This window comes from Cuculus canorus, chromosome 6 (genome assembly GCF_017976375.1).
Source record: "Cuculus canorus isolate bCucCan1 chromosome 6, bCucCan1.pri, whole genome shotgun sequence".
In the NCBI taxonomy this organism is placed as follows: domain Eukaryota; kingdom Metazoa; phylum Chordata; class Aves; order Cuculiformes; family Cuculidae; genus Cuculus; species Cuculus canorus.
The window spans coordinates 18,874,940-18,891,586 of NC_071406.1; the positions used below are offsets into that span (position 1 = coordinate 18,874,940).

A 16,647-nucleotide genomic window follows, 5' to 3' on the forward strand; every position below is an offset into this window, starting at 1 on the left:
CTGAAGATTGCCCAAAGGATTTTTTTTCTGAATGGGAAGAAATTAATATGGTCTAGAAAAAAAAGCAACTTCATTTCTCATTCAGTTTCCTTTGATGCGTCAGTTGCATGGATTTTGATTTTTAAGTGTCTTGGCTTTGCATGACAATATTTTTTTATGTGAATTCTTGCTCTGTTCAAAGCTCTGGCAATTTCACGTTATCTGAGAAAACCACTCATTTTTTATGTACATGAATTTAAAGTATCTTTTTAAAACTGTGCTGATACTGGCTTTTTAATACATAGATAAGTCTCAAACCCCGTTTTACTCTGGTTTTATTTGTTAGGTATTAAGTTCCTTTATATGTAGGCTGGATATTTCAATGATTCTGCATTGTGCATTTGTTTGATACTTTAAAAAAATCTGCATGGCTCTCTGAGAAATTCTCAAATAATGCAGGTCTTCAGTTGCTTTAGGTAGATGGACTACAGGGTTAAGCAAGGCTTTTAAAATTTAGATTTGTAAGGAATCAAAGTACTGCATTGCACTCTTAAAAAATAAAATAGTGTATTTACCCTGTACAATGTGTAAATAGACATTTTACTTGAGATACTTGAAATGAAACTGTCAAGAACAGAACATGGAAGAGCTGAATAAATGTCAAGGCTGGTGCTGCTCTTATTCTCTCTTCTAAGGAGTTGATGATTTATGCCTTCACCTTTCTTACCAGTGCAAATCCCATGTTGCTAACTAAAAGAAGTAATAAACAATCACAGGTGGGTGTTTTTTTTTTTTTTTTTTTTTTTTTTTTCGGAGCAGACGTTTAAAGCCTGGCTAGAGCTTGGTGTTAGTTTGATTTTTTTGGTTCGGTTTTTTTTTGACCCTTCTTTTCCACATAGTGCTTTGAAGGGTCTGGTACTATAAAGATAAAATTTAGAGAAGACTTAGATTTAGTGGACCTGTATTCCAGAGACAGTTTCTTGCAATGGACAGTTGATGTTTTGGTGGATGTTTGTTTGTTTGGTTTTTAGTCTAGGTATGATGTGACAGTTCCCCTCTTCATTCACAAGCTCTTTCATTGATTGTTGCTTCGTGGGACCATCAAGGTGCCAGTAACTGTGTCCTTCAATTGGGGAAAACAATCAGTTGTTGAAATTAGAAGTGGCTTGAGATAAAGCACACATATAGTTGCCAACATGATTATTTTTAATGATGTTGGAAAACCAGTGTAGCATGGTGATTCCAATGTTCACTAGGCTGCCATCAGTATGCCTTTGGTGCTGCCCCACTGGGAATTATTCATGTGCTTAGCAGTATTCATCACAAAGATATCTCCTTTAAGTCAACATGAAATTAGACACAAATTTAAACTAAAGTATGATTTTTTTGTGGCTTTGTATCTCAGAAGTAGAGAAAGCTACCAAATAGAAAAATAACTGTCTAGCATTGCAGTCTTGCTCCTAGGGAGAGGGCCACCATAGCACTTCAACTACCTACTATCTGTTGCAAAATACAAAAAATCTGTTAACAAACTAAATGTGTATAGGAGTAAAAATCTCTCCAAAACATAGTACTTTTCTTTTGAAGGGCCACACGGTGACCAAGTTCCAGATTTGCATTTTACTCACCGTATTGTTGCATAAGAAACACATATTCCTGCATTCCCGTGTTTAAGATGCTCTTTAAAAATCTTCCCCATGACTATTATGTGAAAAGAGAAATTACTTGTCTTCTCTACTTTGCATCTATGATTATTATTCAATACAGTAAAACCCCCAAACTTCTTGTTCCAAGATCCAGAAAGCTGTCTTAAGTTGCAGAGCTATTTAAACATCTCTTCCTGCCTCAAGGTAAATTTTGTGTTCTTTCAGATTACTCCAGCATATGGGTAAATCAAAGTTTGAGGTCTTCTGTTGGCACAGAAGAAGAACATATGCTGTTCTTATAAACTTCACATACTTACTGGTTGTGGCTTTTATTTCCTACTATACATATTTTTACATATTTTTCTCCTGAAAGAAAAGAGGACACAATGTTTAAAAGTTAGCCTTTGGACTGTTATGCTAATTGCTTAGAGGCTTTTGACACCTCCCATTATGATGTTAAAACTTCAGTATTTATAACATGTGGTCCGTGCTCTGACATCTTTGATCAATATTTTCATCTCCCTGGCAGATATACCTGCTCTTATTTTCTTGAATTTTGGTTCAAGGAAAAAAGAAGTATAAATGTAAATCTCTAATTAGCAACAAAAAGATAATGAACTACATGTTATTTCTATTGCTTTCCTATAACATCTTTATTACACAGTATGCATATTAATATGAGTAATTATTACAAGTATTTTTTACTACTTCTTTGTTAGGATTAGTGGAAGGTATTTTTGTTACATCATTAAAATTGCCAAAATAATGAAGAAATTGTTTATACATTAATTATTTTCAATAGTTATAATGCTATGGGATGATTCCTCTAAAACTATCCTAAGGATGCTAAATAAACAATAAAGAAAAAAATTACAGTGTGAAGTAGTGTATGGGATTACATAGTGTAAAAGTGATGATGTAATAAAATTCTAATTAAAACAGACAAATTGAATGACTGTTTATAAAGCATCTTGCATATTTAGTAGTTTCTGACTTCTGATTGCCAAAGTTGTCTCTTCTGACTTTTAGGAAATAATAGTCTTTTAAAATGTAAATTCCTTTAAGTTACAATAATATGTTGCTGTCTGAAATCAGTCTTTTTGTCATGTGTACATTCTAATCCTGGCTTATTTTTATCTGCTCGGTCAGGTTAACATGCTTTTCATGTCTGTTTTTTCGCCATTCTCTGTTTATTTCACTGTAGTGCTGAACAATAGCCCTAATCTCTACTCTTGTCCTGAGTCAGGGAGAAAACGGAAATATTTACAGTTTTAAAATTGATACATTTAATAATAAGGTGTCTAGCAATACCTTTCAAAACACTCGCTTCCTGTACTTCCTAATAAAAGTGAAATCTCTCTGGCTATGCTGCTGGGTTGTAGCACAAGTCTAAAAACTGTTTTGTGTCATGGGAGATTTGCCTAGTGGAAAACTGAGGTGTTGATTTTTCACAAAACCCAACCTTTTCCTTGAGCAAGTGTTTCAACTGCAACTGGGAATTCATGACCAGGCTTAGACAGGGATAGTATAGTGCTCAGCCGTGACAGAAGCTGGATACTTCAGTATTTTGGCAGTGATCGTGATAGTCTTGTAAGTCTCCTGTCCTGTTCAGACTGGATCCTGCAGAACACTGTTTCCCAGCTGTGGCTGAGGATGTGCTTGGACACAATGTGGCTTTTTGAATTTTCCGGACAGTATGCCTAGCTTAGGACTTTATGACTGTCTTCATCTTCAAGTATCATGAACATATGGTCTTTTTTACTGTGATTTTCATCAGAACCAATGTTTTCACATCATCATTTCTCAGTCATGTGAGAGACTTTTATTTGCTATGGAAACAAATGTATGCTGGGCACAAGATGCTGACTCTGGGCCAGTTGGACTCTAGTTATTCCTGGGTATGCGTTACAGCAGTAAGAGATAGTTAGCTCATGTACTGTCGTTGTGCTGTTCAGAGCTGTATGTGACTCCTGCCATGGCAGGGAGGAGGAAGGGGGGAAGGCAAGCAGGGAATGCACTGTGTGGGCTTTGTGTGCTGCCCTGTTGCCAGCCCCACACCCTCAGTGTGTGCGTGGTGGCCCCTGGCCATGCACAGGGGCAATATTGATGTTAAGTAAAAATACACTTTATATGACATACACTTGTTACTTAATCCTCTTGTTCTTTTAGAGCTTTTGTTGGCAAAATTTTGTTGGTCACAAGGCTTACTGTTTGCTTACACGAGGCCGAGGTGTGTTTAAACACTTATCATCTTGAGATATTTTTAAAACTTCTATAAAATACTTTACTAAATCCTCACTGGAATTTTCTGCAAATGTGTTTGCTGAAACATTTGTATTACACATGTCAATCACATTGTTCAGTTCTGAGTTTTTAAATCATCTTCGTTTCCAATGCCACTATTTTTATAGCAGCCCACTTTTTTTCTGGGTTTTGTAGTAGTTATAATTAGGACATTCTTATACACATAAGTAAATTTATGAAAATTAGTAATCTTGTTTTATTCAGTGAGTAGCGTTCTTGTAGATGGATATTGCCCAAAATTGGCAGCACCTCAAATTACTTCCAAAACTATATGAACGCAGGACTTTCCTCAAAAATAATATCTTAAAAGTCGTAAGCTTTAATTGGCATAGAAAGTTTGTCTTCCAATATTCAAGAGTATCTTTCACATTTTCTAAATTATGTTCTCCCATTCCTGACTGCACGTGATAAATGTTCTGTCTTTTGAGAATGTGTTATGCTAAATAAATCTTTAATTAAAATGCCATGTTTATGTGCTTCATATATGTATGATATGAAATGTGTGTAGTTCTTTAACAACTATTTAATTAGATGTTACTTTATTTATAGAAGTAATTGTTAGTGTTCTGTAATAATGGTACTTTTTTTAGCAGGTCAGATTGTTTCCCCACAGTCTGCTCCAGCCTGTAATGAAAACAAAAATGATGTGAGCAGAGAAAACAGCACGGTTGACTTTAGCAAGGTAAGTGTTCACTGACAGTCAAGAGATTTACTTCAGCGTTAAAGTTACATGTGCACTGCAACACAGTTTGTGTATAACAATAAAGAATTTTTCATTTTTTGAAAAATTACTGGTAACAGGAAATCACGGTTTTGGAACATAGATAAATTTATTGCCTGACAGTATCAAAGGTGTATATTTGTAGTGGGAATTTTTACAAATTAACAGAAAATTGTCCACATACAAAAGTGATTCAGAATTCCTGTAATTCAGATTTACCTCTCAGATTTTTACTTTTTGTAGAAGTAATGCATGAATGCAAACTACGCTTTTTATAACCTGAACTCGTGGATTCCAGATGTCTCAAACAGAATGTGTTTCTGTAAACCTATAACTTAATTCTTCTGGCAAGCCAAGATATTTCAGTACACTTCACAAAAGATGTTAACTGTTCAGTAGTGGAGATTGCAATGACAGTTCAGTGTTAGATAGCAAAGAAAAGCAAACAGCTTCTCAGCTTTAATGTAAAGGAGAATCCTAATTTGTTTAAGAAGTCTGTATGTAGCTAAAACAAACTGTCACATTAGATACAAATGACAGACCTGACAGGGACAGATGACTTCAGCTGACACGTTAATACAACAAAGGTTGAATAAGTGAAGAAAGGTGATTTAAACCAAAATTCTGAAGAACAGCACTTTGAGTCTGTTGAATCTTAATGTTAGTGCAGCTGAGCTAAAAGTAGAGTTATGTGATTGCTCCATCTGGTGCCAGACTTATTTCCTAGCAGCAGTAGCTATTTGGACCTTTTGAATTCTTCACTGAACATGCCAGACTAGGAATGGTGTATGGCTGAAACAAAGACAGGAAACAGATATTTTTGTCAAGCACAGTGAGAAGAAAGGAGACTGACTGGGGGTGTATTATGGACCACATTTCTACAGAGGTAGCAAGGAGATATATAAACAGTGACAAGTTATTAAAAATTTAATGCTAATACTTTAAAAATATTTAAAGTTAAGACTGTAATGCTTTAAAAAGTCAATTATGATTTTGGTTTCCTGATATTTATATTAAAATTGTTAAATGAAATGAATTGTTTGGCAAATGTTCTAGTATCAAGATGTAAAATATTGTAAAGGATACTGAGTTTAAATAAAGCTTTTTATTCAGAATTGAACTGTGCAGAGGTGAAGCTCTGTGACTCTCAGTAGTGCTTTTCTTGCATGCTTCTGCAGTTGCTTTGAGTGTTGTTGGATCAAAATCCCTGTCCATTATCTAGCTGCGTGATGTTTGCATTAAACAAGGATGGAGGCTGCATCATTTGATCCTTCACTCACTATATTTGTAGTGTTGCAGCTTTGCTGATCAAAAAAGCTCTTCCTATTTAAACTGACCTGAGAGAGATCCACATGTCATCTTTGGGCTAGCCTCAGCATATTAGATACCAATGAGGATATCAGAACATGAAAGGAACAGTTTTTGAAATCACAGTAGAAGATTGTAATCTAAATATCCTTTTGACTGCCTTTAAATAGATCTGTTTATCCTTTCGAAGACGCATAAGTAAAGTACAATTTCCCCTTGAAATGTACTATTGCAATAACTCCCAATGGTTATAATTGGAATTATATGCACATATTGAGAGGAAAGTAGAACAGTACACTAATTTTCTCTTGAGTATTGTGATTTCTTGCTCTAATTTTGTTCCACATATTAATTTCATTTATCTTCTACAAAAAAGCACCTTTGACCATCTCACATATTCTCTCCTTGCTAATCTGTCTCTCTTGGGCTACGTCTAATGTTCCAGATTTTGGAGTTGATTCAAAAAGCTGATTTAATCTGAATATAGCACTGAGACTGTGTTGATTGTATTGGTATCTGTATATGAATAATGTGAGGCACAGCACTAAAAGCTGCCTTGAATGTTAACTTCAGTAGCACAGAAATAGAGAGATATTTTCTGATTTTCGTACTTGTAAATGTGTCACTCTTGTTCCTCTGGGGACACCATGAGGACGTTTTATTCTGGGGGTGATATGGAGGTGATCTGTTACAGCACCGCTTTATCCTGTATCTGTGCGGGATGGGATGGTAGTTCAGCAACTGTGTCTGTCTGGTTTCTGCTTCTTATGGCAGAGGCTGAAGGGAACCCTAATTGTCCTGAAATATGAAATGCGTCAAGAGGCTGCACCCGTGTCCTTTCTCATGGCAACGCTCTTGTGCTCCACATGGAAACAGTATTTCTGGATTAAACTCCCATCCCATATTGACAGAGTTTGGTCTTTCAAATACCAAGTGAAATAATTGACTTGTTTTTGAATACTGTTTGGCCTTCTTTGTAAATAAATTTGATTAATTTGTGTCATGGCTTTCCCAAGAAGTGACTTTGGCTATTTTCTGTTTGCCTTCATGTCAATTTGTGTTTGGTTCTGGGGGAGGCTCCCGCCACTCTTTTCAATTCTTGAGTTGCCCTGGAGGGGAATGGCATCTATGTTAGTTTTTTAGTTTTATGTTTAATCAGACCTTACTGGGACTGTGCAGTGCCAGGTCATGAATGTGGCTCAGGTTAGGGTGCCGATTAAGAGGCATTTGAGGTCTGTTCCAGCTAAAGACCTCTTGGGATAAGAGATGTATAATGGATAGGTCAAATGAAGCATTTAACTTCTGCCATTACCCCAGATTCACTCCAGGACCCTCTCTTTTATGTTTTGTATTGGAAGCAACACACAGGGTTTGTGAGTATTTGGCCAGTTTGATGTTTCTCTGCCAACTACTTTCCTTTTAGCTGGGGCATTGTTCACTACCTGAAAGATTGTGGAATCTTGAGCTGATAAACAGTGCAGAAAACATATTTGGAAATACTTTCTGATATACAGGGGATGGAATGTTTCTTTCAGATTTGAATGTTATTTCTGCAATCTGTGTATTAGTGAGACCTTAAGATGACAACTATAGCATGCTGTACATGAGACATTAGTTATGAAACATTAAATCCCTTCACAAGGTAAAATTGGTACAGAATGCCCATTGTGATGTGCCTAAGAGAGTACTTCCTTTCCCTCAACTATAAATGAACCTGTGACACAAAAATTAGGTGCAAAGTGAATCTGTTTGAGTTTTGTATTTAACCCTGAAGATTATTTTGTGATTTGAGTGGGGAATAGAATTTACCTCACTGATCATTTACCTTGAAAAAGTACTTGGTCTCCAACCTCCAGGTTGATTTGATGCTTGTTTAACTTCGTGAGGTGTTTGGTCATCTTTCTAGGTTAGCTTAGAGTAGCGTTGGACATCTCTTTATAGTCTCAGTGAAATAAGATTTCAGTACACAGGCAACTGTTAAATCTGAATTCTGATTTAGTGCCAGAGCCATTTGCAAGAAAACAATTTTCTAAATATTACCAAAAACTATGCAGACTAGTACTGACAGATGGCTGTAAGATAGACATTAAAATGGTCCACTTTAACAGTTTATATTGGATTTGATTGCTGTTGTTGTGTTTAGATTAATAAGAGGAAAGCAAATGACAAAATTCATGCATTTTGAAGTGTAGACAATACTGGTGCATAATCAAATCAAACATACATCATATAATCTATTACTCCATGTCAAAATTTGTTACAGGGTAAAGTCTAGGCTGATACTGAGGAAATAAATACAAATGAACACATTTCTAGGTCTCGAACTTATATAGCAATGTCACGATGAAGCTGTTTTCTCTATTTATACTATCCCCACAAAAGTCAACATCACTGCCTTAAAACTCCAAAGCGTTTATTGTGCTTTGATCTTTCAGCTTACTCTTGAGAAAGTCATGGTCATAGCTTATTTTCTGTTATTTTTAGCAGAAGGGCAACTGTCTTCCAATTAAATCCGAAAACAAGTATACATATTTTTTGGAATAGTAGAAGGATGTAGAGTGGAACCTGTTCTTCTCATTAGGATTATAATACAGCAGCTATGAAGTATGAATTAATGATTTCCAGAATTACTACTTATGGACAATTTAGGTGTTTTCTTTTCTTCTACTGTTATGACTTATTGATTTTGTTATGAATTATTGATGCTGCTGTGATTACTGATGAAAAGTTTTACTAGGCAATTAATACCATATTCTTAACAATATTGTGAATGTGGTTTGTTGTCTTTATAAATTAATTCTACAGTACATTATTTCCGGTAAAGATTAGTCAAATAATGAAAGACCAGTTGTTTGGTTTTGAGAAACGTTTTTGTTTAAATAAAATGTTCAACAGACAAGAATAGTAGAAACTGTATAATTGAAATAATGAAAATTATAGTTCAGTGACCAAAAAGTCTCTGCTGACAAATCAGGGGAAAAAAATCCCTGTGAATAGCTCTTGGGTTGTAATTTACTATGCTTCTCCCAGGTTGACCTACACTTCATGAAAAAGATACCACCTGGAGCTGAAGCATCAAACATCTTAGTTGGTGAACTAGAGTTCTTGGACCGTGCAGTTGTTGCTTTTGTTAGGTTATCTCCTGCGGTGCTGCTTACAGGACTAGCTGAAGTTCCGATTCCAACAAGGTACAGTTGGATGTATTTCTGATCACGTTTTTCTGAGTACCTTGTGGAGGCAGGGTGATGTGACCTTCATCTTTGTCACTTATCACGTTAGGAATTTGGTTCTTTCTTTAACAAAGACATGTCTTAGAGACATCTTTCCACGCATCCTTTAAATGATGTATGAGTATATTCAGAAAAATGCTATTTCTGTGTGCAGATAATCATTCTTTGCAGCAGGAGAAATGACAGCATGTTAGGTCACAACTCACAGTTTATCCTATACAAACAGGTAATACTATAGATGAAATACTAGGATGACATATTTAACTTCTTAGGATATTTCATCTGGAACTGAAACTGCTTGTGTGGTGTTGTATAATGAAGGATTGAATAAAGGGGAAAAAAACCCAGCTATGTAATTTGATTGACAAGGCATAGTGAATGGATGAAGAACATGCTGTAAATATCATGCTCTTCTGAAAGTCTAGAGCCTTAATGGGAGTAATAATGATTTAAAAATTGGTTTTATTTAGGGTTATTTAACTTCCCCAATATTGCAATAATGCTATTACTACCATAAAATAGTTGATTCTCTTGAATTAATAGAATTAAATAAATTAACGTTAATGTATTCTATACCTAGATTATAATTGCATATTTTTATTATGCAAGATAAAGTTTGTTATGTAAGCAGGTTTTGACAGTCTCAATTAAGTCTGGTGGTAAAGCTTACAATGTATTTTTGGAAGTCTTTTTCACATTTTTTCTAACCAGAGCTTCATGTTTAAATGCATGTGTGAGGATCTTGAGGCAGATTATATATAAATATTTTCTTAGAGGTTCTTCTAGTCCAATTTTTAAGTATTTCTGTAGTATGTATAGTTACCTTCAACCATCTATCCTTTACAATTTTTTAATTTATCTTTCATTTGCAGGTTTTTGTTTATTCTTCTTGGACCACTAGGTAAAGGACAACAATACCATGAGATTGGAAGATCAATTGCAACGCTTATGACAGATGAGGTATTTTTTATTTATGGCTTGTCTTTAGTCATTTTGTACTAACTGAAGAGGTGTAGTAGGGAATCTCCAATGTGGAATCATCCACGTGAAATGTGGCTGATTATCCTGCTGACGTACAAATAGCATTCTGGTTCATTTCATGGTCCTGTAACAGCCCAAATTATGCTGCATAAGGAGTTAAAATGAGAAGCAATATGCCCATGCAAGGATATTTTCACTAAGAAGATTCCATTTTACACAGTTATTTTCCAGTGGAATTAATTGTGTTTTAAGCTGTAAAATCTCTATAACATTTAGCACCCATAAGGATGTTTTTCCATAGCAGCAAGAGCTTCTATGAAAACTACATACCAGAAACTCTAGTCACCTGAAGCTGAGGTTGTTTGGTGGGAACTGCATGAAGCATGTTCTGTTTCAGAGGGAAGGGACCCTGGTGAAAAATGTCACAATAGTATTCCTTTTCTTGTCTCTTTTTCCTCCTGCATACGCTTCTCTAATTTTTCACAGGTATTCCATGATGTAGCTTACAAAGCAAAAGACCGTAATGACTTGGTGTCTGGAATTGATGAGTTTCTTGATCAAGTTACTGTTCTCCCTCCTGGAGAGTGGGACCCAACAATTCGAATAGAACCACCTAAAAATGTTCCTTCTCAGGTTTGTACACTGTAAAATTCAGACATTTTAAAACATTGTGATGAATTTTTTGCTAGGTAGAATTAAGTCTTGTTAATTTAGCATTTAACAGGGTCATTGTATAGACAGTTTGCATGCTTTCTTTTTTCTTTGGTTGATTTGCTTTAAGAGAACCCTTGTCTTGTAAGCATATAGTATAGCGATGACATTTTGTGTAGTTCAATACTAGCTCTTTCCTGAATAAAGACAGATAGTTGTATGTAAAGATCTTAAATTCAGGGGTAGTTGATTATAACCATCTTTGATTATTCTGAAAAGCCATGGTTTGCTTTTCTTCTAAGCTTATTGCATCCCTGGTTTGCTACTCTTTAAAATGCTTTTTGATACAAGGTTTTCTGTGATCAGTTCTTTAAATTTCTTGGACCACAATTCCTTCCACTATTTCCCATTACAGAACTCCTGTATAACTTATGAAAAGGTTACGTTGATGAATCTTACAGTAAAATTTACATGTTACTCTTTCAAACCTCAGTGCCTATTTCCTCTGCTGAAATTATGTTTTGGTTGCTGAGACGCATGAAAGTATGTTTTTCTTCTGGTAGGAGAAGCGAAAGATCCCAGGAGTGCCAAATGGAACCGCAGCCCATGGGGATGCAGAACAACCTGGAGGACACTCTGGACCAGAATTGCAACGGACTGGAAAGTTAGTGAAAACATATGCAAAATCTTAGGTATTCTAAGTGATGCACATCCGAAGGAATCGTGGTGGTCTGGTTCTCAGGGTTTTCAAAATGACTGGCTTGGTATATGATTTGTTTCAGGCATTTTTCCTGATTTGCTTACCACAAAGAAAGAAGGCAAGAGGTTTTGAGTTTTCACATTGTATTTGTTGGAAGCTTCTTTTTCTGTGATTTATGAAGGTCAGACCTCCTTTAAACTTGATTTATGTTTCTTATTTTTGCACAGCACAAAGGAAGAGTGGCGTGTATTTATTTTGAATGCTTACAACTATTTTGTAGTTGAAGTTTCTGTGTTTAGCAGCTCAAGCATTGCTTTCTTACCCCAGTAAGCCATGGTATGTCCTGGTACACAATGCTGTGATTACCACAGTGGCAGCAATGTAGACACATTGGCAGGAAGAATTTGCTCAAGGGATACTTATATGCTCTCATCTAATATGGTGTGGTGTGAGTGCATCAGCTGTCCATGGTTGCCTTAGAGCAGTGTAGTTGTGTGACAGACTTTCTTTTACCTTGCTGCATCTTCACATTTAAACATTACTCCTACCTGCATAAGGCTAACGGTTCAGCTGCAGTGTTGATATACGCAGTGGGGCAGAGGAGACGATGACCAGTCTGGTGGTAAGCCATTCTCTCACTTCTGAACTTGATAATTGTTCGCTCAAAGGATCTTTCTAGTATTTAGGAGATGGTGGCATTTTGTTTTCCTCTTTAGCCCAGCAACGTTGTCGACCTCTTAACCACCCACCTGTGAGAAAAAGAGTATTGTGGGGACTTTAACTGTATCAGATATTGTAAGGGAGCATCTGTTCCTAAATATCTGATTATATTTAACATAGTGTAAATGGCAAAAGATGGCAGTTCTTGTCCTTGGAAAATTGTGGCCTACATTTAATTCTGTCACCAAGTATATTTAGGAACAAGTTCTCAAATAAAGAGTGTGAAGCTCTATATGTAGATGTGTGGGCAAATGTGCACTCTGGTAGCTCTCTCTTTAAACAAATGTAAAGAATTATTTCACATAATAAATAATAGGTTTTATGTGTGGGAGCTAACAACTGTTCAGAAGTTTTGGGTCTGGATGATTAGACGAAGATTTTATAAAAGAAACATGCAAATTAGTTTGTTTTAAAAACACAATATCCAGATTAAAGTTATGAAGGCAGGGTTCCCAGAAACCTTTTTCTGGGAAGGATGAATTATAAGACTATGTGTTGTTTGATCAAGGATTGGTAGCTTCTCTTTGATATATCTAAAGCGGTACCATGGAAGAAAGTTTGGTATACTTTTTTCGTTAATTTCATCTTTTCTATTTTTTTTAGATTTTTTGGAGGATTGATTTTAGATATAAAAAGAAAAGCTCCCTTCTTCTGGAGTGACTTCAGGGATGCTCTCAGTCTTCAGTGTCTGGCATCATTTTTGTTTCTCTACTGTGCTTGCATGTCTCCTGTCATCACGTTTGGTGGTCTGCTGGGAGAAGCAACTGAAGGTCGTATAGTATGTGTTAAATCTGAACTTTTAAAAACAAACTTACATTTCTAGGTTTGTGATTAGTGTTTTCTTCTTACTGTTGCATGAATTGGTGTTTAGAAGACTACAGACTAAGACATTACAAAAAGAAACTGTTTGAAAATTTATGGACACTTCTCTCTATATTATATTCAGAGTGCAATAGAATCGCTGTTTGGAGCATCCATGACTGGAATTGCCTACTCTCTCTTTGGAGGACAGCCTCTCACTATACTTGGCAGCACAGGACCAGTTTTAGTGTTTGAGAAGATCTTATTCAAATTTTGCAAGTAAGTGAAGATCACGATATGCATCATCGTTCAGGTGTTGTTAGGTAAAAGTAGAGCCACTGACCCCAGAGTTGCAACACCTTCAGAATGAGATCAACAGTTTGTTTTGGAGTACTGTGCTTAGGCTTTCAGAGTCTGAAAATTATGCGATGACTGAGATTGGTGGTAATGCAGAAAGGTCAATGGGAGTTTATTATTGTTGTTGGGTTTGGTGGTTTTTTTTTGTTTGTTTTTTCAAACAACATCCCCATTTTTTGTTGTTCTTCAAACAACATCCATTTTTTTTTTGGTATCATATCATTTTCTACTCCAAAACCATATATTTAAATCTGTGGTTTATCTTGTCCCTAACTCATGCAAAAGGTATTACTTCTCACTGAGGAAGCAAGTGCAAGTGGCAGTGGTGCCATCTTTCAATAGCCACTACTATAGACCAAGTCCTTGCCTCACCCGAAGACAAGGGGTGAAGCATCATGCAGAAAAACATATCCCAACATTTATAGAATCATGGAATGGTTTAGTTTGGAAGGGACCTTAAACGTCATCTAGTTCCACCCCCCAACCCTCGACATGGGCAGAGACATCTTTCACAAGACCAGGTTGCTCAAAGAGATTATGTTAATGTGTTATGCATGACATACCTGTGCCATAGTGTGGATAAAAATTATGTCTACATCTTGGCAACCATCATGCTTCTCTGCGATCCTCTCTGCTTTTCTGCTTTGTTGTTGTGATGGAGATCTTGATCTACATCAAGATCTTCCTGAACCTCCTGAACAACAGAGTAGGAGACCCTGCCTAGCACCCCAAAAGCTTTTATCACCCTCAGGTAGACCTTTCAGTTCTCTGTGATAATGTCACCCAGCGTGTTTGGAGCTCTTTTATCATATGCAATAAGCATATAGGATTTTGATGAAAGTTGTTACAAAAGCTATTTTTGCAGCTTAAGAAGAACTTGGCAGGTTTTGGCTGTTCACAAGGAAGGTATGGGATAAAAAGTGAGTAGACCTTCATGTGTGTGACTACTTTCAAAGCTGCTCACTCAGTTTGATAGAGATAGCGCTGTATGTCTTTTTAATAGGGAGGAGACCTAGGGTAACGAGGTGACTTGACAGTATTTCGGTATTTTCAGTTCACGAAAGGTAAATAAGTTATGATTCAGGTTGTCCACAGAATCACACATCCCTAGGCAAAAGAAATTTTGGAGCTGCCTTTTTGTATTTACTGTGGCTGGACAAAAGATAAAATGTTTATTTGTTTCTTTTTTTTTTTAGAGAGTATGGGTTGTCGTACCTTTCTCTGAGAGCCAGCATTGGACTGTGGACTGCAATCCTGTGCATCATCCTTGTTGCAACTGATGCAAGCTCCCTAGTCTGCTACATTACCCGGTTTACTGAAGAAGCTTTTGCTTCGCTCATCTGCATAATTTTCATTTATGAGGCCTTAGAGAAGCTGTTTCATCTCAGTGAGACATATCCAATCAACATGCATAACGATTTGGATCTGCTGACAAAGTACTCGTAAGTAAGATTTCTTCTGTTAATCCTGGTTTTTTTTGTTCATAGGATACATTTTCTCTGTGAGGAACACAGGCCAGTGCACAGCAGGAAAAATTTGCAGTAGCTGCAAACTTAACACGTGGAAGCTATTGGGTTAGGTGTGAAAGTGGCATATAGAAGTAGTAGTTACTGGAGATGTGTGTACAAGCAGTACACATTTACTTAAGGTAACTAAAAATTATCTTGATTTGGTGTTTGGAAAAGCTTACACACGTGCAACTTTGAAGTCCTACAATAAAAAGTAGGGCCTGGGGAAAACTCAGCTTTAGGTGTTCATTTACATTTTTAATTAATGAGGTATAATTCAATGATCTCTTACTGTAACCTTGTACTGATGATTTATAATATTTTATTGGGTGTTCAGGCAACATTTTTATATCATATTTATCTATTGGGGTTTTTTTTCCCAGAATTGAAATATTGTCCTGTCTAAAAAGGATATAATTTGATTACCTCCTTTATCTTAATCGCTATGACACTTAAGGTTCAAGCTCCAGGAACTGAAGTGGATTTGGAATTGTTAGGTTCTTCTCAGTGGTGATTGATTTTTGTCATAATCAATTTGTTCTTACTAGGAAGATTTCTAATACGACTCAAATTAAGCACCTTTACTTTATTGTGGAGTTTTGACAGGTAGTATGTACTTGGGGAATAAAAAAGTGAATGGCTTTAGTCAATATAGTTTCAATTAGAAGTAAAAATTCATAGAGTCGTTTCTGTGATATGAGACCAAAAATGTTCTTCTCGTAAAGGACAATATCTCTGCCCTGAGGCCAATTGAATTAAGCCTGGTCGCCTCAGGAACTAAAATGTCATTAAAAAGCATTTTTGGAGGGCCTTCTGCTGAAACATCTTTATTATTCCACTGAACCTATTTGAATCCTCTGCATGAGCAGGGTGGGGCCCAAAAGGAACAATGCTTGCACACTGCCTCATCTTCTGTTCCCTGGAAAAACAGGAGTGTCAACCAAATGTCTCATTTGCATTTGAAGCTGGGAAAAACAAAGCACAGCAACAGAGAAAACATTTGAGCTTTGTATATGTTGTCACTAGAAAAACAGCAAATTCCGAATCTGAATGTGTGTTATAAACCTTAATGCACAGAACAAGTTAAATTATAGCAACTGTAGTTCTGCTGTGACACACTCTCTCATGCTGAAAAAAATATCATTGCTTTTTAATAGTTTAATCAGTAGGAAAAGGAGTATTGATTTGAAGAGAAAGCAATAAACATCAAGAATAGATCATCCATGCAATTGAGGTTATATCCTGGTCTTATTTAACTTCAGTGAAGTTGGTGTTTTTCTCTAAATAGAGCCTCATGTAGCACAGTGTTTGTGGATTTTTTTTCTTTCACCGCTTCAAAGTAGTCATCCCAAAGAGAAAGGAAATGTGATGTTATCATACGGTTTTGAAAAATGGATATTGAAGTACTATACAAAGACAAAAAATTATTCAGAAACCATTTAGTAGGCGGAGCTGAGATGTTAAAATATGTAATGAAACCCAGAAACAAATAGAAATATGGACTTCTGGGTAGCTAGCTTTATTCATGGTTAGCTGAATCCTGTGGTATTGCTTGAGATTTCAGAGAAATAAGGTAACATTCTTGCTTGTATAGGGGTGCAGTGATACGTATCTCTGTATTTTATGAAAGTGTTTTATCATCATGGTCTTTATGTTCACAAAGAAATGCTTTTGGTTTTATTTAAAATTCCATTCATTAATCAGAATGCCAAATTGATTTTTTCAAGAGTGTTGTTTACTC

The 16,647-nt window shown here is 36.0% G+C and overlaps 1 protein-coding gene across 11 annotated transcripts in view; it reads left to right on the plus strand.

The window, feature by feature from the left end:
• SLC4A10 (solute carrier family 4 member 10) overlaps positions 1 to 16,647 on the plus strand; it is a 159,270-nt gene that overhangs the window by 109,800 nt on the left and 32,823 nt on the right. For 10 of the 11 annotated variants that reach the window (XR_008450310.1, XM_054069417.1, XM_054069418.1 and 7 more), the window contains 8 exons: positions 4,520 to 4,611; positions 8,989 to 9,146; positions 10,061 to 10,148; positions 10,656 to 10,802; positions 11,384 to 11,484; positions 12,844 to 13,018; positions 13,187 to 13,320; positions 14,595 to 14,840. Coding sequence is in view for 10 of the 11 variants with exons in the window: in XM_054069417.1 (XP_053925392.1) it covers positions 4,520 to 4,611; positions 8,989 to 9,146; positions 10,061 to 10,148; positions 10,656 to 10,802; positions 11,384 to 11,484; positions 12,844 to 13,018; positions 13,187 to 13,320; positions 14,595 to 14,840 (1,141 nt within the window). In the remaining variant the exon portion in view is untranslated. The remainder of the gene's footprint in view (positions 1 to 4,519; positions 4,612 to 8,988; positions 9,147 to 10,060; positions 10,149 to 10,655; positions 10,803 to 11,383; positions 11,485 to 12,843; positions 13,019 to 13,186; positions 13,321 to 14,594; positions 14,841 to 16,647) is intronic. The other variant, XM_009555521.2, reaches the window with a different exon arrangement.